The sequence below is a fragment of the Echeneis naucrates genome, chromosome 17, assembly GCF_900963305.1.
Source record: "Echeneis naucrates chromosome 17, fEcheNa1.1, whole genome shotgun sequence".
NCBI classification, from domain to species: Eukaryota; Metazoa; Chordata; class Actinopteri; order Carangiformes; family Echeneidae; genus Echeneis; species Echeneis naucrates.
In genome coordinates this window covers 15,824,376-15,852,257 of record NC_042527.1, presented here as the reverse complement: position 1 = coordinate 15,852,257, position 27,882 = coordinate 15,824,376, and the positions used below count along the sequence as shown (strand labels likewise).

At 42.3% G+C, this 27,882-nt stretch overlaps 2 protein-coding genes across 2 annotated transcripts; one reads left to right on the top strand and one right to left on the bottom strand.

Moving 5' to 3' along the window:
• The first annotated feature begins 2,256 nt into the window (after positions 1–2,256).
• On the top strand, positions 2,257–4,754 carry clul1 (clusterin-like 1 (retinal)). The gene is made up of 7 exons (XM_029525550.1): positions 2,257–2,356; positions 2,617–2,765; positions 2,840–3,010; positions 3,377–3,815; positions 3,943–4,065; positions 4,155–4,369; positions 4,572–4,754. Exons 1-7 carry the CDS (start codon positions 2,257–2,259, stop codon positions 4,752–4,754), a joined length of 1,380 nt encoding a protein of 459 aa, XP_029381410.1.
• A 2,262-nt stretch (positions 4,755–7,016) lies between these two features.
• yes1 (YES proto-oncogene 1, Src family tyrosine kinase) lies at positions 7,017–27,100 on the bottom strand. The gene is made up of 12 exons (XM_029523997.1): positions 26,680–27,100; positions 18,544–18,834; positions 17,424–17,523; positions 16,400–16,498; positions 15,416–15,519; positions 15,042–15,191; positions 13,755–13,910; positions 11,878–12,057; positions 10,363–10,439; positions 9,564–9,717; positions 8,842–8,973; positions 7,017–7,230 (listed from the first exon to the last, which is right to left on the bottom strand). The coding sequence occupies exons 2-12, from the start codon at positions 18,824–18,826 to the stop codon at positions 7,022–7,024; spliced, it is 1,644 nt and encodes a 547-aa protein (XP_029379857.1). The 5' UTR covers positions 18,827–18,834; positions 26,680–27,100; the 3' UTR covers positions 7,017–7,021.
• Positions 27,101–27,882: the final 782 nt, after the last annotated feature.

Sequence of the window (27,882 nt, the reverse complement as noted above, 5' to 3'; positions counted from 1 at the left end):
GGGGTGGATGCAGACTGGGCTGAATCACTGGCTGGCTTTGATTATAATCCACTGAAGACCTATTTTCTGGGTCACACTATATAAAGAGGGCACATTTTTGAGGGAGATGGGGCACCAATGAGGAGACAGGGAGCTCTTTCACCCTGTCTCCACCACACGCCACCAGAAGAGGAGATACTCAGCAGCCTCCTGCTGAGAGGACTGTTCACTAAAATATTCACATCTGGCCATAAAATCTACGAATAGCTGGAAATAATTTCTACATGACAGACTGAAGTTACTCATCACTGAGTTTGACAAACACGAATATAGGCTGCATATTTACAGTAGCTCAAACTGTTAGAGGATGTCGCTCCTGACATCAGCACATGGCTCAGATCCAGCAGAAACAATCTTCTCTCATCACATGAGCTTGTCTTGTCCTGAGCATCACGACAAAAACACATAATGATCTGTACTAATCCAGCACTGAAATTCGATCAAATACCAGAGAGGACATAAACAACAGAAGAGCTGACTGCGGGGGGGCTTAGGCCTGTGTGGGGGCGCTGCATTGAGGATTTCCCACTGAGGGATTATTTAGGAGGTGACATCTGAGCACAGCACAGTTTAAAGACACATACAGAGCAAACCAACACCAAACTCCAAAACATGTTCCACGTACACCTCTCTTTAAGCAGCTTAAATCAATAGTTGCATGAAATGCTTTTGCTTCTTGCTTTCTGATATCTTTCATTAGTGTTTAATGTTTTGTTTTGGTAGAAACAAAACTTTTGTCTATGTGTCTGGAGTGAGGCATGCTGGGACTTCAGTCGCCACAGGTCAAATGAATCCATATTACTAACCTGAAAAGAGTATTTCTGAAATGACTAAGCAACTTAAGCAAACACACGCACACACACTTCTCTGTCAGCGTGTCAAATGCTGGATTTAGGAGCATCAACATTAAGTAAAGACAGTAATAGGATGAAGCTCGAGTGGAAAGCGCTCCAAGAGAGCTGGTCAGGTCAAGATAACTGAGCACTTTATTTCTGCTGGTGGAGACGCACCTTCCCTCGTCTGCTGGTAAGTTTCTTTGTTGTCATGAAGGATTTAGTTTCCTACATCTGTCACAAATTTGGTTTTCCGTGTTTTTATTTGAACATTCCTTTCTATAATGATGCACTTTTAATATTTGGTGTTCAGGACTAACATATAAATTAAGTTTTTGAAAACAAGTTCTTGGCCAGTAACTGAGACACTGTGTTTGTCTGGATTTTTAAAATTTGATTATGATAACAATGTTAGAGGATTTTGGTTTTAGTTGTCAATTCCTGCCTCTTTAAAATTTTTAAATTTACAACTAAACATTTGTGTGTGAATGGTATAGATTATAGTAATAACATCAGTCTCTTCATTATCCACACCAATCATATAAATCTCTGCTAGACATGCTGTGAATTGAATAAAACAGAGCTGATTGTCTAACAAACCTAGTCCTGTAATGAAATAAGTCAAACGAGTACATCCCTATTTACTGTAAACCCCTGCTGAACGCCAACTTGTGTAACTCCTTGTGTGGCTGAACTGGGGCAGCTCCTCCTGTAAAGTCAGGTGAGTTTAGCGCCGTGATTAATCCACAAAATATCAAGTAAATGAAGCACAATATCAGGATCCTCCCACGATTTTAGCTGTGTGGGTTTTGGTGAGTCGATGGCATTCAGCCTCAAACCTCAGCAGATGAACACAGAGAGGTCTGACTCTGAGGTGAAGCCTGTGATTAGATAACCGGCCCCCTGCTGCTCACCTGTTGATGCTGAAAGGGGAAAAAAATCTCCAACTGATGACTAAAATGTTCACAGGAGCGGGAAATTAGCATACAGAGACATAATATACGGTAAAGACTGTATCTATACCCACACACGCTATTAAAGGTTTTGCTAGATCACTTTTTAAAATTAAAAGTGACAGCCTGTTTGCTGCCAGTTCAGATCAGATCAGGTGTGTAGCACCACCAAGTGGTCACAGCTTCTCATCATCAAGTACAATCCTGTTGATGTTTAATCATCCAGAGTTCAAATCCAATTAACTCTCTGCCTCAGATTAGATAGCACCTGTTCAGTTTCCTCACTGAAACACAAGTTTCTGTGTTGCTGTATACAGACTTGTGTGTTTACTTCTGTGAGTCTGCACACAACCCCAGATCTGGTCTGGCCTGGCCTTGTTCTTTCAGACTGAGATTTTTATCGCTCCGCTCAAACACTGACTGAGCCCAAGATGAAGCTCCTGCTCGGTCTGGCTGTCCTGGCGGTGACGCTGGGTCTCCTGTGCTCTGCTCCTGACCAGCCCAAAGCTGTCTCAGAGGACACCTTAGAGCGTGAGTTGGCTCTGAGGAATCCAAATATAACTTTACCACAGTTCCTCTCATGGAGCTGTGTCTTTTGTAATAGTTCATTTATCCAACTGTTTGATTAAATGTTGTTCACTTCACTGCCAATGTGTTGACTCAACATTTGTTCTGCTCTCATCTTGAGCCAACAGTCTTTGCAGCATTTGTTGCTTTGACTGTGAAAACTGGTTATGTAAGCATTTATAAAAGCTGTCTCATTAAGGTTGTCCTCTCTGTTTCTTTCCCAGGTTTATCTGTGGACGGTGAGAAACTGGTGGACGAGGAGGTGACGAGAGCTCTGTATGGGGTGAAGCAGATGAAGGAGGTGATGTGGAGGAACGAGCAGAAACACGAGCACCTCATGAAGTCTCTGAGTCACAGCAGCAACAAAAAGAGGGTAGGAATCACGCTGACCTTTCCAAAGCAGACAAGGATGGGGAAAATATAAAGAGTTTGTCCTTCTGCCACCAGGGGGCAGCCCAGCTGGCTAAGGAGGTGACAGAGAAGCTGGAGGAGGCGGAGGAGCAGTGTAAAGACTCCCTGCAGTCTGAGTGGGAGGAGTGCAGACCTTGTCTGGAAGATGCGTGTAAAACTTTTTACACCTCCACCTGCCGCAGGGGATTTGCTATTTTCCACACCAAGGTATGAAAACGGCAGCTCCAGCCTCTGCCACTCTTACAACATCCACCCAAACAGCACAGACTCCTGGGCCGGTGGACACCCAACGGATGGTTCAGATTCAGGATGTTAATCAAACAATTAATTGTGACAATTAGAAAACTTCCTTTGTGTGCATCAGATCAAATCCACATGTGGAAATAACATCTGACCATGAAACATAAGCATGCAGCCAAAGTCCAGACTGAGGTTACTTCACTTACACAGAGTTAACATTCAGGCTAAGATGAAGGAGGCACCTATCCAAATATAAAACCAGAAATCATTTAACAACTTCCAGGTTAGGAGATGAAGACTTGGTCAATAATCAATCTTCCTTCCGTATTGTAGGCAGAGGATTTCTTCCGCAGAGTGTCCAGGCGCTTTGGGGCCCGGGGGCCTCGTGTGGATGCAGGGGACATCCTGGTGAACCAGGGCCCCGAAAATGCAGACACCGAGCTTTTGCAAATTGAAGAGTCCTTCAACCGACTGATCAGCAAGGTGGGCACCGTGGTGAACCGCAGTGTTGCTTTGGTGTCCAGGATGAGCAGCAGGCTGGACAAAGTCCTCCAGAGCTCCTTCCTGAATGACACTGACGGCCTGATGGAGGAGAGCACCTCTGATCCTTACTACCCAGCACGGGACTCCGGCTTCCTGCAGGGTGTGGGCCTGGAGGAGGTGATAGAGTCCTTCTTTGACTTTGGCAAGAGTGTGGTGGAGGAATTTGGAGCTGTGGTGACCCAGGTGTTTGATGACCTGCATGAGGCCGTGGAGGAAGAGAAGAAGAAAGGTAGAGGATCTACCTTTTCTTGTATGTATACTTTTCAAATATCAATGCAGGCCATCATTGGGTGTTGTCATGTTGAACAGGTGGGACGCCAAACAAAACGTAACTCAACATTTTCTCTTTGGTGTAGAGAGGCAGAGTTTTCCTCGTCTCCTGCAGAACCGCAGGTTGTGCAGAGACCTTCGTAAACAGATGTCAGAGTGCTGGCAGCTGCACAGCCAGTGTGAGGTTTGTCAGGGAGCTCTGCTCACAGGTGAAGCAGCCTCACACCCACGATCCATTAAGGTGACAGCTTCACACGTGTCCGTCTGACCCACCATCGCCTTCATCATCTTTTCCCAGAGTGCCCGAGTGTTCGGGAGCTGCACGTGGAGCTGGACGAGGTGTCCCAGCTGCTGGACGTGTCCAAAGAGCAGTATGACGAGATCCTGGCTATCGTCCAGCGCCACACTGATGAAACAGCCAGCTGGATCAGTAACATGGCTGCTGAGTTCAGCTGGGTGGCTCAGGCCGTCAGCAACAGCAGCTCTCTTGAAAATGTCTTCCGTGTCACCATGGTGAGCAGGAGGGGACGAGGACTACATCAGAAAGTCCACCAGCTGCTAAATACAACAGACAGAAGCATTCTCTATCTAAATAAAGAATGATTCAAATGCAGCCAAAAGGACACCACCTAGCTAACCTTATCTTATAACACAAGCTTTATTCTAACTGAAGACAAACTCACCAAGTGGTGAAAATACTTATCTGACTCTCTAGGTGGCGCCAAAGAGCCACGATGAACAGAATGTGTCTGTGACTGAGACCAAGTTGGAGGTGAACATCTTGGACTCTCCTCCCATCATCCTCTCTGTTCCCGGGGAGCTGAAGCTGCAGGATCCGGCCTTCATCCAGTATGTGGCCCTGGAGGCTCTGGACAAATACAAGGAGATGGCCAGGTGAGAACTTTAATGTCTGAACTCATCTTCACCTCATCTTTTGTTTTTCTGATGCAGGTTCCAAAATGTAAAATTAAATATTTGTATTCATTACTGACCTTAAAAAATGTTTACAGGTTGGAGGACGAATGAAACTGCAGTGCTGCATCTGTTCTTTTATTAGCGTGTTCCCTGTCACCAGAAGTTGACTGTGTACCTGTTTAATAGGCATAAAGTTGCTAAAATGTAACTATAAACCACAGCCTGTCATTTATCTCTATTAACTGAATGTAAAAAGAAGGCGAAGACCTTCTTAGCTGTTGACAAATGGTGTAAATCCATAAAAACAAATGAAAAATCAAATAGTGTGTGACTCAAAAAAAAATAAAAAATAAAAAAAATCACAGAAAGACACTAAAGGAAATACAAAAATTTTCCCCAATAATTCTTGGATGACTCCTTGAGAATTACCTCCAAACCAAAGTGTCAACATCTACATGAAGAAAAAATTTGCTGAAGGAAGTACAACTTGAGTAAAACTTTTATTTTCTGTACAAAAACCATATTAGTTACCATACTCAGTAATGTCCTTGTCTCCGCACTAGATCAAGTTCCCATCATTAGGAACAATCAGATATAAGGTTCTTGTGAGAGAAGAGCAGAAAGAAAATTACAGAAAAGAAAAGTTCAGTTCTTAAGCTTCTGTGCTGAATCTCCTCAGATTTCTCATCACACACAGCCGGACACAGTAAAGAACCTCTAAAAATGGGTTACGGGACTTTTGTATTCTCAATCTCTATAAAAACACTGAAGCCCTGTCTGGGCCACAGTGTGAGCAAGGTGTTTATTTTTGTCTGCAACTAGGAACTTTGTTTAAGAAGTGATCCATCTTCTCCTCCGCTGGGTATGGAAATAATGAAGCCCAAAAGGGAGCTGCACACACGCCAAACACCATTCGTAGATGTTCCGTTAAATATCACTGGATGACTTTGCATAGTTGCATTTACAAATAAAGAGATTTGAGTCACAGAGTCGGTTTTGGATGTAACGCTCCCTCTGGTAGACACAGAACTAAGGGCACTGGAGTGTGCAGTCAAAGCCGGGTGAGAAGAAGAGGAAGAAAGACTCCAGCTGCATGTAGGATTTACATGCTGATGTGTGCTGAACAGATCTCTGTACCATCGAAAGTGGGACGACGTTAAGATGTGTGCAATATAAGGAGAACTGAGTTTAGCGTCCATATACAGCAGAGTTGTGCACCGAAGCAAAGACAAGATGCTAACTTCAGATGAACTCAACCTTAAATTTCACAGCTGAAGTGTCCGTTGCAAAACATTTATAAAATGTTAAACAGGAAAATTGTTTCGCACCTGTAAAATATCAAAATACCTCTTTATGATTTGAAGTCCCAGATCTAAATGAATTTAAAAAAAAAAAAAAAAAAAAGTACAAATGTAATAAATTTATGTCATCATTCAAGTGACTGTTAAAAAGAATCATGCAAATCATGTTCATATTCTCATTCACCCAGCTGATCACACCTGCTAAAAATACATTTCTTTGCACATACTGTATGTACATCTGGTTTGATCTCTCAGTACATTTTACATCCACACAGTTCATTTACTTTTCCATTCACTTCACCCTCCATCAAAACTTTACACAGCACATACTCACAACATAACCACAGTTGTTGGTCACTTAAAAAAAATCCCCAAAAGAACATACTTATCGACCTACATATTCAAACCAAACTCATGTACAAATAAAAGACCTTGATTCCACGGTCAAAGACTTGCTTGTCAAATAAAATACAATAAAACAAAGAGTGGGAATTGGATCAGATAGAGGAAATTTAGTATTAAAAAAAAAAAAGGAAAGTAAAAAACTGTGCATCTGCAAGTAGATTTGAAATGAAGAGATAATCCCTCTCTTAGTGATCACAGTGTCATGGCCAGTCCGTATAGATTATTCTGATTAGCAGGGTTCCCAGAGTTTAATGTACCAGCACCTTTGACACACCTGCACACTTCCCCGAATATTTGGTCCCTGGGACACAAGAGACAAACCTCAACTTCAGAAAACATGTTTTGTTCGTTCATTTGCAAATATGCCAGTGTGGTTGTGGACTACTTTTGGAAACCTCTTTCTCTGAAGTTCCAGCAGAGCATCTGCCGGCTAATCCAACTTCTCTGGTGTCCCAAGTTTTGATCTTCACTGATGTACCTCTCTGTAGTGCCAAAGTCCACCCCCCCCCTCCCGCAACCCCCAACCCCCTTCAGAACACCCAGACTAGAGGTTGTCCCCTGGCTGATACTGTGGCTCCGTGGCTGTGAAGTAGTCTTCCAAAAAGGACTGGATGTATTCAAATGTGGGTCTCTCATCCGGCTCCTTCTTCCAGCACTGCCTCATCATCTCGTGAAGAGACTCGGGGCAGCCCTGAGGGCAGGGCATCCGGTAACCCCTTTCTACCTGCTCAAGTACCTCTCGGTTCACCATACCTAAAAGAAAAAACAAAAAGAAATAAAAGCATGAACCATGGCTGCAGAGATTGTGAAAAAAAGCATGAAAAGCCCCTCCAGTTTTTGTTGTTAAAATCATGTTGACAAAACTCTTGTCCTCTGTTGGTTATCAAAGCCTATTGGTGTGAATTTTGCCAAAGTTTTGTGGTGAAAAAGTCAATGGGAAAAGTTTTAATTAGGAAACAGCACAGTGTGCAGCCCGAGGCAGCAGAGAACATTTCCTTCTGCAGCTGACAGTGGGAGAATATGCCCACGCAAACCATTGTGTCAAAGAAGAAGAAAAAAAACTAGTGTGGATGTTGGCTCATTATTTCCTGGAAGACGTGTTGACAATTTCTAGGTTAAAACGTTCAGTGCAAAAATGCTGTTAATGTTTTGTAGAGATAAAATGCGATCAGAGAATAAAACGTCTGTTGCTGTTCACTGTTCATATCTAATTACAGATTACCAGTCTTTTACTTCATCAAGTAAACTGCAGTCATAAAAAACAACAGAACTACATAATCCCTCTGGCCTCTTCCGGCCCCACTGGAGGCCCAGAGTCGTGGATTCCTTCCCGAGACAGGAAGACAGTGATTCTGAACCCAGTGACACGACGCGGAAACAGCTCCATAGGGAACTGCAACTAAAAGAGGTTATGACAGAGTCAGTGGTCATGGAGATGGCCGCATCCTCTCCGTCTCTGCCCACCCCCTCCACCCACACTCCTTCCATCTCTTTGTGGGAGAGTGGGGATCAGATTATCTCACACTCGGGAGAGAGCCAAGGCCCACAGCAGCTGGTGAGACCAGGACCCAGTGACTTTGGTATGTCAGACGGCGAGGTGCTGGCGTGATTTATTTCTTATGTCTGAAATCCTCGGCTCTAATAGCGTGCCTGTCATATATCTGAGTGTATGTAGGGATCTAAATCTGTGCAGATGAAAATAGAAAAAGATTGTGTTCCCATGCAGATGCTCTGTATACCTGGCCCCTGCTGCTGAGTCGACGCTATCAGGGAGGGAACAGAAATAGAGCTCCTCAAAAATACTGTGGAAGGGTAGAACCAGAGCCACAAACGTCCAGTGAGTCATAAAAATTTCGGGGAGGGGACGGCAGGGAAGGAGGGGGTTCAGTCTCTGTGGTGAATTAATTAGACCAAATGGTTTGCACTGAAACCAAGAAGGCCACAGGAGCCAGATGGCCTTCTACAAGGGATGGTGGTTAAGTCTGCCATATGGCCCAGTCTGTAATCAGTGCCGGTCAGGCTCTGTAAACAGCAGACCTGCTGCAGTACTGCTCAGAGACAGCAGGGGGCAGATGATGGGGAGGGAGAGGGGGTACTTCCCCATGTCCTGTTAAGTCATTAGACATCTGCTGACTCACATCATCTTTACGTGGTTCTATTCTGATCTGCCTGTGTGAGAAAATCCTATCACGGAGATGCTGAATCAGAACCAGCATGTTGGAATAATCCTGAATTATTCCTGTTTCCTGTGAGGGAAATTTGAGAGATCTCAGTTCAGGCTCTGAATTAAGAAAAGCGGGAAGCGAGTCCTGCCATTTGAGGTAGAATCCCATCACTGATGAACCGTGCAGCTCTCCTTCTCACCTGGGTATGGTACTCTGCCCTTCGTCACCAGCTCAGTCAGTAGTATACCAAATGACCAGACGTCTGATTTGATGGTGAAGCGGCCGTAAAGAGCTGCTTCAGGGGCCGTCCACTTGATGGGGAATTTAGCACCTGGTAGAGAAGAAGAAGAGATCAGGATCAGAATCATCTGGAAATATGAGCAATTCTGCAGCTAATGATTATTTTTATCCCTGATTCATTAGCTGACTATTTCCTGAATCTGTCAGTTTTAATCGGTTTTTAAATTAAAAGCCTCAATTTCTCTAATTAGATTTATGTGGCTAGAGAACGTGCAGTATCTCTATTTAAAAACGAAAAACTGTGATTATTGACAATTGAATTTCATTTACAGACAAATGCAAAATCAATGAATCCCATCAACTCTAAATATGAATACAACATTGTAGCCTTTTGTGACATAAATGTGCTTCATTTTAGTGAGGTCAAATGTATTTCCGCTGTCAATCAAATTAAGTGCCCCCCCCCCCCGATTTCCTCAAAATCTTTCTTAAATTGCTTTTATTGCTCACAGAGCATAAAACAAACCCTGGACCAATTAATCCATCACAGCAGCACTGTTGGGCCGAAAAGGGTGAGAAATGAATTTAAGGTACAAAGTAGGAGCAAAGCATTGGCGATAACTTTGGAATCTAAGTGCAGAAAATGCATCCAGATCACACCTCACACTCACGCCTACACACCTTGTCTGGCAGTGTACTCGTTGTCCTCGATGAGCCGAGCCAGGCCAAAATCTGCAATCTTGCACACCAGGTTGTCAGCCACCAGAATATTGGCAGCTCTCAGGTCCCTGTGGATGTAGTTCATCCTCTCGATGAAGGCCATGCCATCTGCGATCTGGGACGGGATTGGACGGAACAGAACAAACAATTAGCATCCAGATACAGTTAAACAACAAACAAAAAGTGCCATGGGAGATCCACTTGTAGCTTCTGAGAATAATAGCTTTCACGTTGGCAGTAAAATAAATCCTAAAAAAAGATTATCTGCTGCTGTGAAACGAAGAACAAGGGCACACATTTTCATCACATCTGTCAGCACCTCCACAAACCAACCGACTGCCTGAGAGGCATCTCGGGGCTTCACCCCCCGGTCTAATTCTTGAACACTTTTCCACTCAGCTGACTGAGGAGGAGAGTGAGCTTGGGAGTGCGGAGAGGTGAATTAAGAGCAGATCACAGTAGGGGGCTTAAGTGGCGTCTGATGAGCAGAGTTAGTGCTACAGGCAGTTAAGTGGTGGAGAAGGAGGGAAAGCACATACAGCAGTGAGGCAGGGAGGTCAAGGTGTCAGCCTGGATATTAAACAAATATGAGAGCCAGATGTACAACACAATGAATCCATTATTCACTGGGCTGAGTATTTGCCTCTCAACACACCTACACACAGTTGTCCACATGAAACTATTTGTTTTACAGTTGATGCACGATGAACCCCCCCAGTCTGAGCTGGTGACACATTCAAATGCAGAGTTTGGTTCCTACCTGTGAAGCCATGTCCACAAGCTGGGGCAGCTTCAGGTATTTACCATCTCCCTCCTTCAGGAAGTCCAGTAAACTACCTGTTAAGAGTTAAGATGATAAATATTGTCAACACATCTCATTATGTATCAACACAACACAAAGAAATGAAGCATGACTGTGAGCAGCCTTCATTCAGCTCAGACCTGGTTTATTATCGTTTATTCATGTTTTAATAAGAGCACACTTCAAACAAATTTCAGCTGTTTATATTACGCAGAGTTACCATTAGTGCCTCATTAGGTTTCTTCTCAGAATACACATGTAGCCAAAGACGATTAGTGTTGACTCTGAAATATCATTCTGGCTGCTACAGTTAAAGCTAATGCATACCCAAAAAAAAAAAAAAAAAAAAAGATTAACTTAAGTGGATTTTTTTTTTCACTTAATCTGATCTAAATTATATTATGATATAACTGCTAGCTGTCCCAGCTTTGTGTGGGATTGTCAAAATAATTCAAATCAGAAATGCCTGAAAACACGGTGCGATGTGACTGTGTGGGCTTGTGAACATAAACACTGCAGTGGGCCTTAAAAAAGATCAAGATTTTAAACTGTTTCCATTTGGATTGCCAAGCACGTATTTCCCAGTTGAAAAATATCAGCAGGAAAATCCACTCGAGTCGGATGTCTGACTTGGAAAGTCGGAAGAACCTCATCAACCCCCTGACCTTAAAATCCAAAGTGAAAGGGAGAAATCAACATTCTTAAAATGAAATCTGTTGACGGGGACTGTTTACTGCAAGTCTCATTTAACGAAGCGCACACATCGCTGTGAGAGTCAGAATGGCTAAAGTCAGATTAAGGAAGACTTGGTGCAGTGTTACTATAGTTGATGCACTGAAAAATATTTTTCTACAAATATTATTATTATTATTATTATTATTAAGTAATTTAAAATACCAACAAAAAAACCTTATGAATATTAAATAAAATGCAACGTTTCTTGTCAAAAGTTTAACACCCGACATAAGAAACATGTCAGAACAACTCTGTGAATGTACGCCACTCTGAGGCTCCAACATCAACGTGAAACAAAAGCCCAAACATAACAACACATGTTCCAGTGGAAGGGGGGCCTCTCAGGTGGGAAAAAAACTGAATGAACAACAAAACATTGGCCAGAGGCCAACAAATTGACTTGTACGCAACTGGATTTGTCCAAGAAGACGTTTCGCCTCACCAGTTCTCAATGGGTCAGTCTGACTACTGAGGACTAGTCACGTGTGTACGATTCAGTTTGTTGGCCGGATACGATCATGATCTGGATGAACGAGAATATACACAAACGGAATATCAAACCCGTTTACTGAAGGGCTGCAGGGTTCAGTTGGGTTATTCATGACTGGATGGGTTTGTTTGGTTTACACAAACTTTAGCTCAGACAGAAGAGTCTATAAAGCCCAGTCATGAGGCACAACAAGTCAGTCCCTACTATGCAGAGTTGTGTAATGTCTCTTCATGAAGGGCTGTCCTCACCTTTGCCCATAAACTCAGTCACGATGTAGATGGGCTCCTCAGACACCACGGCGTACAGAGGCACCAGTTTGTCGTGACGAAGCTTCTTCATGATCTGGGCCTCCTGCAGGAAGGCCTCTGGAGACATGGTGCCGGGCTTTAGGGTCTTAATCGCCACCTTGGTAGTGCCATTCCAAGTGCCTGAATAAAAATATATGATGAACACAAAACAATTATATCTTGTTTGCAGTGAAACACAATCCTGAGTTTCGTTCAGGAAATAATTCAGACATTTCCAGTTTACGGAGCAGTACATGCTGCAAAACCAAAAGGCTGCAGGGGCGTTCAAAGACTTTGCCATTACTTCTGAGTAACTGACAGATCCTAAATTCAACTGTTAGTGATCTTTGGCAGTGCTCCCATGGGTAAAGGGGCAGCTTGGGAGGGAAAGAACATATCAGCTTATATGATCAGCCACTTCCTGGTTGAGAGCCACTTACTCACGCCCTGCTTACTGACAATGAGCTGAGGCAGGAGATCTACTGCTTCCGTCATGAGGCTGACCTTCATGAATCAATAATACTGAACAAACTGCATACACACACAGGCTGAATGACAAAGTAGGGCAATGATAAGATCTAATAATAATAATATGAGGCAGTAATGGAGGCCAATGCCACAAGCAAAGGTGATCTATTTAAAAACAAAGCAACATGTGAGCGGAGTATGGATTTTCAGTATAGAGAGCAGAAAGACGGAGAGAGGGATTCCTGGGATAGCACGGCGGAGGCTTGCAGGTCGAGGCTTGCTTCAGGCCATGCTTAGTGAATAAGCGAGTGATGAAAGAAGGAGTCATGTTCGCTGAAAATGCCCCCGCCTCACAACCAGGCTGGAGAACTGAAGCGTAGGATGTGACCTGTGATTACCAAGCTCTGTGTGTGTGTGTGTGTGTGTGTGTGTGTGTGTGGGAAAACCAACATCAGTAATCAACATTCACATCAGTATGTGGGCCAAGGCGAGCCCTTTACTCAGGCCAGTTCACTCCATTTTGTCCTAATGTGAATCATGAACTAACCCATGCATCTAATGCATCTGGATTGTTTTACATTAAACTTACAACAGTTATTAATAATGCACAGCGTGTACTTTGTGTATGTAAGGCGTTATGTATGGACAGGCATGTATTCTTATGTTTTTGCTGTTTACTAATTCATGTCAAACATCAGTGCTACAAAGTGTAGTTATGTATGTTTGTTGCTGACACAGGATGTACTCCATGTATGTAAAATGGATTCTGGGAATCTGGATCTTGGCAGGACACATCCTGAGGCTGATTCATCCCTCAACAGCTACCATGTGGTTTCAGTCTACTTCAGCAACATCTGATGTATACACTGAACACTGTGCAGACTGATTTCTCACACCTGTATTCCTGCAACACAGGATTTCTATCCAGTGTTTGTGTTGAATGAACAGAGGAAGCTGTATAGACGTCCGGACTCCCTTCACATTAACCCTTATCAGCAGTGCTTCTGTGTGAAACCTTCTCTTTTCAGCAGAACTGCCACAGTCAGTGGACTGCTAAACCTGATTAATTTGATGGTTTTCTTAGTCCTCCATTATATTCAAACTTAATTACTCAACTCAACTTGGGACTTTTATTAATGTTTAAATTAAGTTTACATTTATGGATGAAACTACATGTTTGAGAAAAACTACAGTACAGGCCAAAAGTTTGGACACACTTTCCCAGGAGTGAACGGTACCGATGCTGTGCCTTTACCAAAAGATACATGAATATATGATTAGGAAATAAATATCCTTCAGTTCAACGAGTTCCCCATAAAATGAAAATAAAGACTGAAACATTTGTACACATCACAGGTTCAGCCACTTACCCATCCAGACTTCTCCAAAGCAGCCCTGGCCCAGTTTGACCTCCAGTCGGAGGGACTCTCGTGGTATTTCCCAGGCATCCTTAGCTAGTCCCTGAGTCTGAGGCTTCACTGTGGGACACACAGTGGTCAGCCTGTAGCACAGACCGTCTGCGTGCTCTGGAGAGAAAAAGACAGCCCATCATCAATCAGTACAGCTACTTCATGTTTCACCAAAAACAACTGCTGAGTTGTGTTCAGTGAATACTAATACCCAGCAGGAAGGTGAATCACACTATAGCAGCTCTGCAAATTGTTGACCCATCATTTCCAGAGTCCGTCCTCACAGATTAAGATCCCATTCTCTGCTTATTTCACTTTAATGACGTGTTTGATGGAAGAATTTAAATATTTATCAGGAAAGAACATTGAAATCAAAGTGCTGTTGTTTTCAGCTATGCCTTTTCACACTCAGGCAGACCAGAGCTAATAGCTGTGATGTGAACCCCCACTGTGAAACACCCAGCCTATTATATGAAAGTGCTATCCAAGTACAACGCCATCTGCAAACGTCGCCTACGGTTTGTACTTGACTTTTCAATGATTCCTGACTTGAAGGGATGTGAAGGAGGACCGACCTGTTCTGTATACTGCAGTGAAGGGTCAACAGCACCAGACCCGAAATTAAATGTTAGAGTCCATTAACCAGCAACCTCTTATTTATGGGTACTGCTTCTAGGAGACTGACTATTCGTCCTGCATGTGTTTCCATCATCTGGACACACCACAATGTGACAGTGAAAGCAGACTGCCTGCTTATAAATATTATGGTGATTGCGGATTATATGTCTTAAGGCAGTTTTTTTAAACAAACTTTAGTTTTTCCTTTGTGCTTCTCTTGGCTCACATGGTTTTGGTTTTTGGAAATGTGTCATGAGTTGTGACCGTGTCAGTGAAGACACTGCTTACGAAAGCAGAGCAGAAAGAGAAGCTTCTGTTAAACATATTCAGAAACATATCCCAGCAGCAGATCAGCAGCTGAATAATGCATTTTCCTCTTCCAGCGCTGCATTTACTGGCTGAAACATCAAATGAACCAAGAGTGGGGAGGAACGAACTACGTATACTGAACGCTTTCAAAAACACAACAAAGACCAAATGCCATATAATTATAGACATATAAGATGCTTGGCCAATATCACACAGTCCATAGGTGAACACAAGTCTGAAAGTCAAAATAACCAGCATGCTCCTGAGTTGGAGCTGTAAACAACAGTTAGTTTAAATGCTACATGTGCACAAGCTGCATACCTGTATAGTGTTTCACCAGCTTCTGCAATGTCTCAAACTGGGCTCGAGTGGTGATGTAATAACCACCGTTGTCCAGCTTTCGGATCTTGTAGTGTTTGACATTGTCTCCCTTCACGTCGTCCCAGTCCCGGATAGAAAGAGAGTATGCACCTTTAAAAAGAAAAAGAAATATACTTGATAAAGGTGACACAAACACAACTATATTTATATATTTTTTTAACGAACATGAAGTAATTATACTTTGTGCCATGTCTGTCTAGATAATTTAGCTGCTCTGTGATTCAAAAAAAAAAAAAAAAAAAAAAGCCCATTTCATCAAATTAAATCTACAGCATTATTATAATATCTTGCTTTCAAAGGGTAAATCCTCTAACCTTTGGTTGTTTCACTCTCTCGTGCCAAGAAGGTTCCCCGCTGGTTCCCTGGAAGCAATAACAAACGCTCAGCGTCTTTGCGTCCCATTTTCCCAAAGTACCATCTGCCAAAAGAGAGAGAGAGAGTCACACACACACAGAAGGAATCGTCACATCATACTGAACAACAAGTGAGGATTTTTTTTATATCCATGTGGAAACAATATGGAGGTGGGGATGTGATTATTTAGATGCTAAATGATTTAGAGATTGTCTGGTTTTAAAGGACTCTTGTAAACTATGTCAAGCTTAACATTACTGTAACTTTGTTAACTAACATGAAACATCAGGAGTTTCTATATTATTCTGATGTGGTTACTTTAAATATCTTAAAATATCATTCATTTTAACTTGGAGCATACTGCTCTCATTAGACCTTATTGCTTCTCCAGGTGGTGGCTTGTTCCGTCACATATAAGGGAGGCATAAAATAATTCATCCCAATTGCAATGAATAAATAAATGAAACACTGGCTCATAAAAGTGTCAGCATTTAGCTCTTCTTCTTCACTAAATCTCTACAGACCCTGCCATGTGAAGAACAAGCCGAACTGCCTCAATGTCAAAGACATATATTGGTTTCCAGACAAATTTAGGAAGGACCCAAGAATCTAATCCACTGACAGCAACCGGTATTTAATGTTTTAGAGGCAAATTAACCTGCTGGCAGTGTTTTAGTTTCGATGAATCACGAGTATTAACCAAAATGTCCATCAGCCAATCAGAAATCAGGTCAAAACAGTCTAAAAACACACCGGTTGAACAGCAATGGGAACGCCAACAATACAGTGTGCCATTGTTTTTAGACTGCTCATCATGTCGCCTTAATTAGGCAGTAACCAACTGAGCAGGATGAGCAACAGGGTAGGCATGAGGAAGACAAGTTATAGAGTGGGAAAAAGAGACGATGCAGACATGTCGTTAGAAAAGGACAAACAGTTCTTACTCTTCAGCCTGTATGGAGTCAGCCGGAGCCACGTAGTTACTGGGGATGTAACCTTTCTGCCCGGTGTTGATAGAGCGAGCCTCCCACCAGTCGCCTTCCCTAAAGACAGAAGCTGATTAGAAAACACAAGCACACAAAGGCCTGACTGGCAAATAACTTGCTCTGAAAGTTTTGTATAAAAGTGTACAAACAGAAGGAGGAATATGGTTGATCCAGCTGCCTTTTAACCACCAGGAGTCTGAGTCACAGTGTTGGTGTTGGTTTTGTAAACACGTGCAGAAAAAAAGGTTCTTTACTGACGTATAATTATACATTAGATTAAAACTCTATATACTAATGAATGTATGCATCTTTTATCCTAACTTTTTTTGCAAAAACCTGCTTGAAATAATTTGAGAGGCAACATGATTAGTAATCAGAGCAAGAACTGAAGCAAACCTGTGATTGAGTCTGTATGTAACTGCATGTTGTCCTCCCTCCGTCCACAGACATGCTGGTCGGCTGGTGACTCTAAACTGCCCACTGGAGCGTAAATGTCTGCTTGTCTTAATATCAGCCCCGTGTTCAGGGTGTGTCCTGAACTGACTCCTCTTATTTCACTAAAGTCATCTAATATGTTTCTGTTGACACCTCATACACATCTGCTCTCACTACATTTTTTTGAGTTTTTTTTTTTTAATCATTAAAAAAAAAAAATGCATATGAAGGTATATTTTCAGCCTCTAAAATCTGTTTTTAAATATTTAAACTCATATTTATTTAGTTATTTAATAAATGCTTCAAAAGTGGTACATTTTGCATCCCAAATATAATTCTCTAAACTGGAGGACTGATCTGTGGTGGGAGAAGAGATGTGGACTCAACAGATGGCCCATTAGAGGAAGCCATTAACCCAGACAGATTCCAGCCTTAATATCAGACCTGAATACAATGTGGGATTAAAAACACACACAGACGCACACAACCATGAACCCACACATCCACACAGTTGGAGCTGACAAGTGCAAAAAGCAAATGTACTCACGTGTTGTTGATAATCTGGAAGCGATCCCCTTTTTTGAATGACAGATCATCCGACGTCCTCGCCTCATAGTCGTACAATGCCACAAAAAATGTCACACCACCTGAGAGTCAGAGACACTGAGACTTAGAGGTGTGTGACATGATAGACGGTTAATTCACAAGGACCTCAGATACATCTGATTCCCTTACCATTTGTCCATCAGCAAACTCTGTCAACCATGTCAACAAGTTTGGAGCTGATAATCAAACAGACTGCAGCAAAGAAGATTGATTGTGCCTCTTTTATCAAATATCTCCCTTCCTGAACCTCAAAGCCTTGTGTAAGACTACAACCAGCCCTCTAAATGTTGATTTATTTCAGGGACACATCTGGGAATCTGAAGATTCTTTTCAATGAATGTTAAGGTCAGAGAATGGCAGTGATGAGTGGTGATATATTATTGTTTGGTGTATCATGAAATGACTTGATTTGTCTGCAGTAAGAAGTGATGGATCACAGAAGGACAACAGCACTGTGTTGTGTTTATCTTGAGGAGGAAATTGAACAGACAGGATTAGATCTGCAGGAGCCCCTCTGGTCAGATTATCTAAAACCGAGACTGACGGATGTGTGTTGAGAGAATGAAGCATCACTCTTGTCTGTTATGTACATTTGCTGCATGATTTAGCAATCTAATCTGAGATGTATTAAACACCTGAAACTGCATTTGATCACTTTTTCTGTCACCAGGATCATAATTGACATCACCAACAGGTCAGACATAAAAAAAGTCAAATACTGGTTAGAATTAAAGCTGTACGTCATGTAAAGGACGACTGAATTCAGTACATGTAATTGTTTCCAGTGGCTGAGAGGCCGTGCTTGCTGCATTACTTTCCATATTACAGACCAACTTTGGGTTTCTGTTCGGCCTGAAGTTTTGTCTGACTCGTTCCAAATGTCTAATTTGCATAACATCTGCTGCTCCATAATGTCTTGTGCATAGAAAACCACCAGCTACGTTTATTCTAACATTGTATAGCGGTTCACACGAAGTGAGGATTGTGAAACTTTCAAAGCTGTTTCACAGTCCAGATTCTCTGGCGCCCCTTGAAACCCCGAATCTTCCCATCAGACTAACCTGTGATGACACTGGGGAAGGGACTGCTCACAGCCACTGAGGTGAAGGAAGTAGAGGCGCCACCGAAGGGCGTCATGGTCGAAGATGCCCCACCAAAGGGTGTAAGGGCAGCGGCGTGACTATTGTAGCTGTTGTTGTGCGTCTTCATAGCTGGAGAGTGACCCATCAGGGTGGGGTCGGGCCCGTAGTGGCCCAGGTGGACGTTAACTGGCGTGGCATTTGAGTTGTCGGGTCGGTACTTCAGTGCCGGGCCCTTGTCCTCTTTACTCCTCACACAACCCATCGTCAAGCCTGCAAGACAAAAGAGGATGTAGTTATACAGATGAATACATAATATCCAATTAAAAAGTATCTTCCAGTGGAAATTTATACAGTTACCCTAAACCAAAACAGAACAGAAACCAACCAACCTTTTCCCCATAAAATTGTTGCCAGAGTTGTTAGTTCTTGGTGAAATTTAACAGTTATACAACAGCAAAGTGGGCTTTAGGTACAACCTAAATATAATATCAACACAAAGGATGATATCAGATTATCTACAAACCAATCATCTACGACACATTACAACATTTGTGCAAGAGAGGAAAACAATAACAGAAAAGCCAGAAGCCATGAATTTTGTATTTAGCCATTGCATTGTGGTGCCAGATTCAGTTTGATTAAGGACATAACTTTAAAGTTTGGTTTAACTCAAAACATGCACATCAGTCCAGAGGCGTCACTCATATTGCAATATCACACAGTGTATGATTGAACTCTCCACGCTGTCAATCAAATCCAAATCTTGAGCGAAGGATTCAGTCCCAGTACTTGAAAATAGACTGAATCAAAATAAACTGTGCGTTGCATCATAAAATTACCAACAGCAAGACCAAAGGCTTCACCATGACACTGAGATTGGGTCATAAATAATTTGAATACTGTTCAAACCAGCCTGAAGCTTTTTGGAAAGTCTCAAATACTTAACTGCCACCCAGAATACAAAAGACCAAAAGTCAGTGAGTGACCTCACGTGACCTCAAAATGACTTGCAAGTTCTAACAAAAGTTTGTCAAGTCAGACGTGGTAGAGGCTGGATCAGATTACAGCCTGAGGCCATTTCACCTCTCCCCTGTGATCACACTATCACTGACACAGTTTAAAGAAGACTGAAAAGCCCTCAGGTCCAAAGAGTTGATCCTCTCCCTTATGAGCAGACTGTTAGATGAAACACCCCATTTGTGTGTGTGTGTGTGTGTGTGTGTGTGTGTGTGTGTTTGTACTTTGAGAACTATGCTCAAACTTCTTCAGATAAAAAAAATATAGAAAGACTCCTCAGATGTAGATGCAGCTTTCTTTTTAAGCTCAGTTTGTGGTTTGTGTTTGATCAGATTATGTTTCATATTTTGAGAAGGGTGTCGTCCTCTATCAAAAAAACAAAACAAAAAACAAACATCACACAGAAGCCAAATACATGTCAGTACGTAGGGTTTCTGTGTATGTGCTGTCATGAGCTGACAACTGCTCTGTTTCTTCACCACCTTTGGCCTCGAATGTCAAGCACCTCAGTGGAGCTGTCTTTCTAACTGCACAATAAAACGGACTGCCAGTGCAACACAGATGAACACTTCACTTCAAGGCTGATCACTGACTCATATCCTGGTATGTGCCAAACACAGTTCCATCATCATCATCATTTCATACATCTGGAGTGACAGGTTGCACACAGTCAGAGGGTTGTGTGCTGCTGTCAACGGCAGCCATGTTTTAAGTGTAAGAAACTAACTGGATTCATGTGTGAAAGACAAAGACAGGTAGCTTTTAAAATAACTACTGTTAATAAACATTGAATATGGTAGAAAATCCTCCCATTTCCACCAATACTGCTGGCTCTCAGCAGGCGCAGGTGCTGGTTCAACTTCAATAAAAACAACAGCCAATAGTTTTATGTTTTATGGTTTGGACAACTCGCTCATAACAGTAACTGTATTAGACTGTTAGTAACTGTATTAAAAACAACGGGGGAAAAAAATTAATTCCAGAGGGCAAAGATGCCAAATACAAATCGTTTTCTTGCATTATGAATTGAAATGGTTGTATTGATTTTACTTTCATCCATCGATGAGAAACTACAACTTAGCCTGCTGGTGAAGAAAAAAATTCATTAGGTCTCCTCTGACAGAATGGCCTCAGCTTGTGAAGGTCATCCCTACATCCAATCTAATGAGGGTCAACAATCAATCTATAGATCTAGTTTGTTTGAGATGAATGGTGTATTGACTCCCTCGCATGGATAAACAATATTGACTGAAAGCCAAAGCAGCAGAAAGACAGCGAGAGGAATGATGGCAGATGGAGATGAATTATTACGAATAAATCAGACATGTTTTAAGAGCAGAAGGAACAATATGAGAGTAGAAGAAGAGCAGTAACAGCAACACTGAATATAATCTCAGTCCAATGAGAAGTGGAGTTGCAGTCATGAGTATTTTGGACTGAGCGCTCTGATTAGCAAATAACAGCCACACTGCAGAGCTGAAGAGCAGCGATGATAGTATGTTTTCAACATATGAAAATAGAAACAAACTATCCTCCCGTGTGCAGTGAAAAAACCAATATCAGCATAGTTTTATAAGACTGAAACTGACTTTAGCATTTTTGACTGAAGTCAGGTGCTTCACTTTTTAGCCCAGACACCACAGACACATGCTGGATAGTACTGTGGTCCATTATTTCGTTATACTGGAGACTAAAAAGGAAAATAAACAGACAGACAAACAAGCCAGGAGAGAGGTTAAATGCAAACTATAGTGAAGGCAAAGTAGTTTTGCTTTCAACAATAAATTTTTGAGAAAAAAATAAAATAAATAACTGTCAGTCTGTAAATAAAATACATGATTTGTTGCCGGTCTTACCCAAGTTGTCTGACCTTCCTGATGCTCACTATCATGCTATGTGTTTATAAACTATTTCAACAACCTCAACCTTTCACAAGAGCCAAGTAGATACTACAGACATCAGGGCAGAAGCCAACATAAACATGGCCGTAACCTTTGACCTAATTCTAGTGTACATTTGCCAAACGTCCAAAACCCTTTATGCCTGACCCTGAAGCTAACTCTCCACCAAACTAACCGCTGACCTCAGAAAACGCAGTGCCTGTGTAGTTAAAAGAGGTCATCCATGGTTCCAATCCTCAGCTGAGGCCGGAGTTAATCCTGAAGAAAGCCGACTGCTCATCCAGATGACTGTTTCAACCAGCTGTTGATCAAATTGCAGGTGGAATATCTGATTTATGATGAAGGCAAACGCCATCAACAAAGACTGAGCAGCTAATTAAAACACTTAGATACACAAGTTCCAAAATCCTGTCATGTAATTACATGCAAATATTTCCCTCTGAAATAATGGGCCACTTTTCAAATTTCACATCCATAGCTGTTGCTCCTAAAATGGCCACAAATACATGACAGGCCCCGGGGAGCCCTCAGGGTTGGCATATGATTTGGCTTGTCAGACTGTTCAGACAAAATACAAACAGTAGCTTATGGAAAATCTGGCATTCATTTAAGGATATGGTATTCATATGATTTATTAATAGGTCAAAATAGAAGACATTTTAAAAAAAGAGCAAGATATTTTTAAAGATATAATTCTGCTGCTACAGAGAGCAAACAGCTCCTTCTTTCAGGACAACTCGAGGCCACAAAGGAAACTGAGGAGCTCTGATATCTTCAGTTATATACTCAATCCTAAAATCTGTTCTTTCAGCTTTTTAAGGGGAAGTATTTTACATTGCAAATGTACTACCAATCTTTGGAACCAGCTGTGGAGCAAACCTCACCTCTCGTTGTTTAGCGCCACAGAGAAAGGCTTTCGGTTTCCTTTTGTATTCAGCCACATCTACCTTTTGTTACGGACAAAGAGAAAGTATCTTGTGATGCTCCCCCACAGTCTCACGATCCCATACACATGCTAACATGAACAACACAGATGCTAATAAGGGCACAGACGCACTATTCTTACAGTGGAGGCCAACAACACAACAATCAATCAAACGGAGTGCTCCGATTTAATATTCGAAAACCACCAGATGCTTCCACGCAGACGCCCAGATTTACAACCACAGCTGGTATGAATGGACTGTTTTATCACTGCCGCACAACTAAATAAAGTCATTGTCGTAAAAGTGGACGCTATTTTATGGCCAATTCTATCCCAAATACTTCAGTGCCACACATCTTCCTCAGCGCATAATCAAAACGTTCTAAAACTACTCAGCAATGGAATATTTCATTCAGATGCATAACTGTCCAAACACAATTTACGAAAAAACATTCCATGAAATACATTAAACTGTGAAAAGAGAGAGAGAGAAAAGAGTATTTGTTCCCAGAGAACAATTTACCCCTGAGTGTGTGTTTGTTCTGTGACAAAATTACCAAAACTCACGACAGTTCAAACTGACTTCACAGCAAATCAAATTACAGGCAGATTATTGTACCCTAACTCCAAATTGGTTTCCTAAATTAGGTTGTTACATCCACAATGAGATTATCTGATGCGGATCATGGATCAGACGTAAAAACTCTTCTGCAAATTGCTTGTTAGCATTTGTTTATCTGGAGATTTCAAACTTCAGAAGATAGGGAAACAGCTTGAGACACTTTACTGAATTACAAAGCAAAAATTGTATCAAATGACTTCTGGATCAGTAGTATGTGACTGCATAAGAGTGAACATTTTCACTGTCCTGATATATAAATGAAACTGAATTCACGTGCATATTCTTTACTCCTGGGTATACTGTAGAGGAGCACACAAAATGTAGTTGTATTTGTGCACATAAATGCAGGTTCAAGGCCCATCCAAGGACATGTGACATGCGAGCCAGGCTTCCAGTGATGCCGTGTCAGATTAAGGAGACACAGACTGCTGCTTCCCACAGGCCTGAATACAAACAATGCTGGAGAGTGAGGGGAGAAAAACTTTGGTTGTAGCTAGCATGCAGGCGACATTCAAGAAAAACAATCTCGGCACTAGTTACCACGCCACATACACTTTTTTTTATTAAACCGAGGATCGGCAGCCTAACTCAACACAGACCTACAGTCAAATTCACATCTATGATTCAGTTATTCACTTATTCAATTTCAAGGTCTTTAGAGGCATCTGCTGTCTGCAGCAAATAAACATTTAACAAAAAAAGAAATGAAGGACATTTTTGATTAACACATAAAAATCAGAGGAAAGTTTATGAAATGCCACAAGAGGGTAGAAGAACAACAAATGTCTGTCTTGTGTATCACCATCCCTTTATATTTGTGTTATTATTTGAGGTTATTTTTAATCAGACAAATTCCAGAGTTTCTGCTCTTATGGAAAAGTACAGTCCTGAGAGTGACAGTACAGTAGCAGATACATATAACAGATGCCTGCTGCTACATTTGTGGGATGCATTGAGACACACGATTAAGCACGAAACAGTTCTTGGCAGTGACTAATAACGTAAGATGGAACTGTGAGAGATCTGGGAGAGGCCCTTCAACCTTTGAGCTTCTCCCTTGCGTAACCTTTGTGGTCACTTGGGGGAAAAAACTGTGACGCAAACTGTGCTCATAGAAGATGTATATTCAGAGACTACAGCACTGGAGTTTAGGAGTTTTTTTTTTTTCCACACTAACTCTAAACTTTTGAGCAATAATGACTAAGATTATGTATCATACATCGGTGCTGCTCTGGTACACACTGAAATGCATCTGTAGGATTGATCAGCAAAGCTCTTCCATAGTTGTTTGATGAAATTTAACAAGGATAGTTCACAAAATGACACAGTGCAGCCTCGTTCATTTTAAAAGACAACTGAAAGGTCATTCTGCAACTCAAATTTTGCTGAAGTGATGTGATGTAATGCAACAAAACTCTTGGCCAGTGAAATATCCAAAACTGCACATTCCTGTTAGAGTACGCACCAAATCCCCAGAATGTAAAAAGGTGTTTTCAAGTAATTACAAGCCACTGTGCCTTTGTTACAGAGACATTTACCAGCCTCTTCAATTGAGCTCCACTGATGGCATCTCACAGTGGGCTGAAATATTTGGTCAACACACAGTTTTTAGTTTTATTTTGTTGTAATTGAATTTGGGGTTTGGTAAAAGAAGACATGAGCATGTCACCTTGGTCTGAAAGAGACTACCATGGCATTTTTCTCTTTGGAAAATATAAAATGAAAATGTTGTTTGTTTTGTGTCTATTACCTTACTAGCAGCTGAAACAACAATGCCCCCCTCCCAACATAGCTACTTTTGGTCTGAACACCCACAAAGTCCTTTGAAACCTCGGCCATATTCAACATCACAGAGACATGTGGTGAGGTTGAATATGGCACTTGGCGTTCCTATAGTTCCACACTGCAACACTGCTGCACAGGGTGAGGAAGAGGCACGCTGCCACGGCCAGCTGGCAGGGAAGGGTCGATTATTAGAACCCACTAAAACCAGAATGTCTTATTTTCCAGTGATAGGAACTGGAGAAACGCTGTGAAGTCTCATATTTAAAAGGCTGAAACCAGAAAATGTTCTCCATTTTACTAACAGAGTGAGTTTGATTTGTTTTCAACTGATCATTTCAGACCTCCAAAAACTACCAAGTTGATATCGAGTGTCCACATAATGTTTTAGATTGTTACATGGTTTGGGCAAACATAAGAACCTGAGATCTGCATGAAAGCGCACATAGTGTGAAAGATAAATCTAGAATAGGAGCCTGAAAGTTGACAGACTTTTTCTGTAAACACTGTCCTCAATCACAACCACAGAAAACCATTACTGAAGCGTAACTCAGTAATTGCCCTGGCACACTCTCTGAGCCGCAGCCCGGTCTTATCTTCGGGGCAGCCTGCCATCTCTGCCAATCATAGTGAGTGGAGGGGGGAACTTCCTTCCGCATCCATTCAAGCCACTGGGGCCACCTGCTGTGCCTGTCAAAGGCTGGAGGGAAGCTGGGATATAGAAAGAGCCATCGTTGAGCTGTAAAAAAAAAAAAAAAAAAAAAAAAAAAAAAGAGGAGTTCTTGTTCTCTGTTCCCACATCGCTGACGGGGAATGCTTGAAATCGGAGACTGAAAAAATGTGAGTGTTCGTTCAGTTTTCCAACATGTGAGCGCGTTGCACTCTGTCTTTTGGCCTTTCCACTGTGGTACAACATCTTGGAGGCCTCTAATCAGTCAACTGTAATGATACTGTAGAGTCTTACTCGTGCAGTGAGGAGACTCTGCGAGCATGCGAGGATCCTTCACGCTGCCAGTTAAACTCAAGTCCCTGAGGCCAGCCAACACCACCTGTTAGTGCTCCTCACTCCTCTGACAAACAGCCCTCTCCATTCCAGTTGTGTCTCTCTCTCCGTGAGTGAAGGAGACACGACTGTCAAGCCAACTGGGGCTGTTTGAACAGAGGGATTACCGCGGAGCAGGATTACTGTGGCACAGGGTATATAAGCACTCCAACAGACACATGCACAGTGAGGGCAGCTGAATATACCAACACAACTGCATTTTAAACCTCCTCACAAAAACAATTACCAAAAACAGCTGCAGCCTGAGCCGCACCATCACAATGAAAGCATGCAAAAACAGAGTTGGATGCGGCTGGAAAAGGTTTAAAGGGGTTCTGGCATTTTTAGCAAACTCTGTTGTTATATGATATATGTTGGTGTAAAGGCCCATTACAGCTGAGGCCTACGGCAGCTGATCAGCCAGGGTGAGGCAGCCTGTGTGAGGGGGGGGTGGGGGGCAAGTGGTAAACTTAGTTTGATATGAGAAATTCAAACACAGGTCTGAAATGAAGCAGGACACGCAGCTTCAAATGTGATATGACTTATATAGTGTTCATTTTGATGGTTAAAACCGGACAACCCTCGTCCCAGGACGGTTTGGGAGTCTTCCCTCATTGTTGTCTTCTGCCATCGGAGAGTACGAGCAAAGACTCCGGTCCTGGATCAGGATCAACACCGAGCCGGGCTTTTAACACAAAGTAACACAACCAGGAAAAACTGCTCGGACGCCTTTGCCCAACTTTGTCCCAGTGTGAGAGCAGCACAAGGCCCCGCTCCCTCCGTCCAACACAAAACGGGACTTTTCTCTCTGCCCAACACTTCTTACCTTGAAAGCGACCTCAGCAGCGTTGATCTTCGGCTACATGCGTCCTGTGCTCCCCTTTTCCGCACGTTTATTATTAGCGCTATTATTCGTACTGTTGTTATTTCGCGTCGACTAATCCGGAGGAGCAGAAAAAGAAAGGAGTCGACAGCAGCAGTCTCTCTAACGTGGAGTCTCAGTCCTCCGTCTGTCCCATACCGAATGACTAGTTCACCAGCCCAAAGTCCTCGGCCGGGATCCCCGGGGCTGCTTCACGGCCCGGACGCTCCGCCGGCCGACAGAGGCTAGGAGCTTCGTGCTGCGGGGCAGCAGCCGGGAAAGCACCCGAAAACACACAGAAACCACCGGCCTCTGATGGTGGAGGTTTCCCTCAAAGACGCACAACAATAGCCGGACGAGCACGGAGGAGCCGACGAGGCCGAAGAAGGAATCATGGTGCGTTCTCGTACCCGGACTAAACTCGGATTTCTGAGCTTTCCATCACCAATTAGCAGGAAAATACCCATTAACGTTCATTCATTCATTTAAATATCACTATGTGAATTCTTTCACTGGTGTGCAAAGTTTGGATTCATACTGATCACACACAGAAAATATTTAGCCTCCTGTTATTTTACATAGCAGAAAAATACCCTTTACTGGGAGGCTCCCTCACTTTATTTTTAACCCGTAGATGTGTTTAATAACACAGGTAGAGAATTTACCACAAACAACTTCTCTGCCCTGTGCTCCTTGAACTTGTTTTTATTTCCGGTATCTATCCATCTTCTGAGTATACTGGTTGGATAAATCACTACAGTGTAAAATGAAAAATAAAAAAAATAAAAAATAACAATAAAAATAAATATCTGCCCAAACATAGTAACTTAGAATGATCTGTACTAAAAAAGCACAACGATGCCGTGTCGTTGTATGAAGTTGAGAAAAAGCATAAAATGTAGTGTTAGTGTTTCAACATTCATGCCGGTATGCGAGTGTTACTTTTCCGATTACACGTGAACGTCACGTCACCTCCTATTGAAAGGTTTTCCCGTGTGTCCAATATGGCCGACAGCCGTGTCTCTGACCGAGGACAAAACACACCGGGGCAGGCCAAACTGTCTTATTTTTCAGATTGACAATTCAACAAATATGGCCAAATGTTGTTCTCTCGTGAAATTCGGGCCGAAATAAGAGACATTTTATCAAAACGCTGACTCTGTGCAC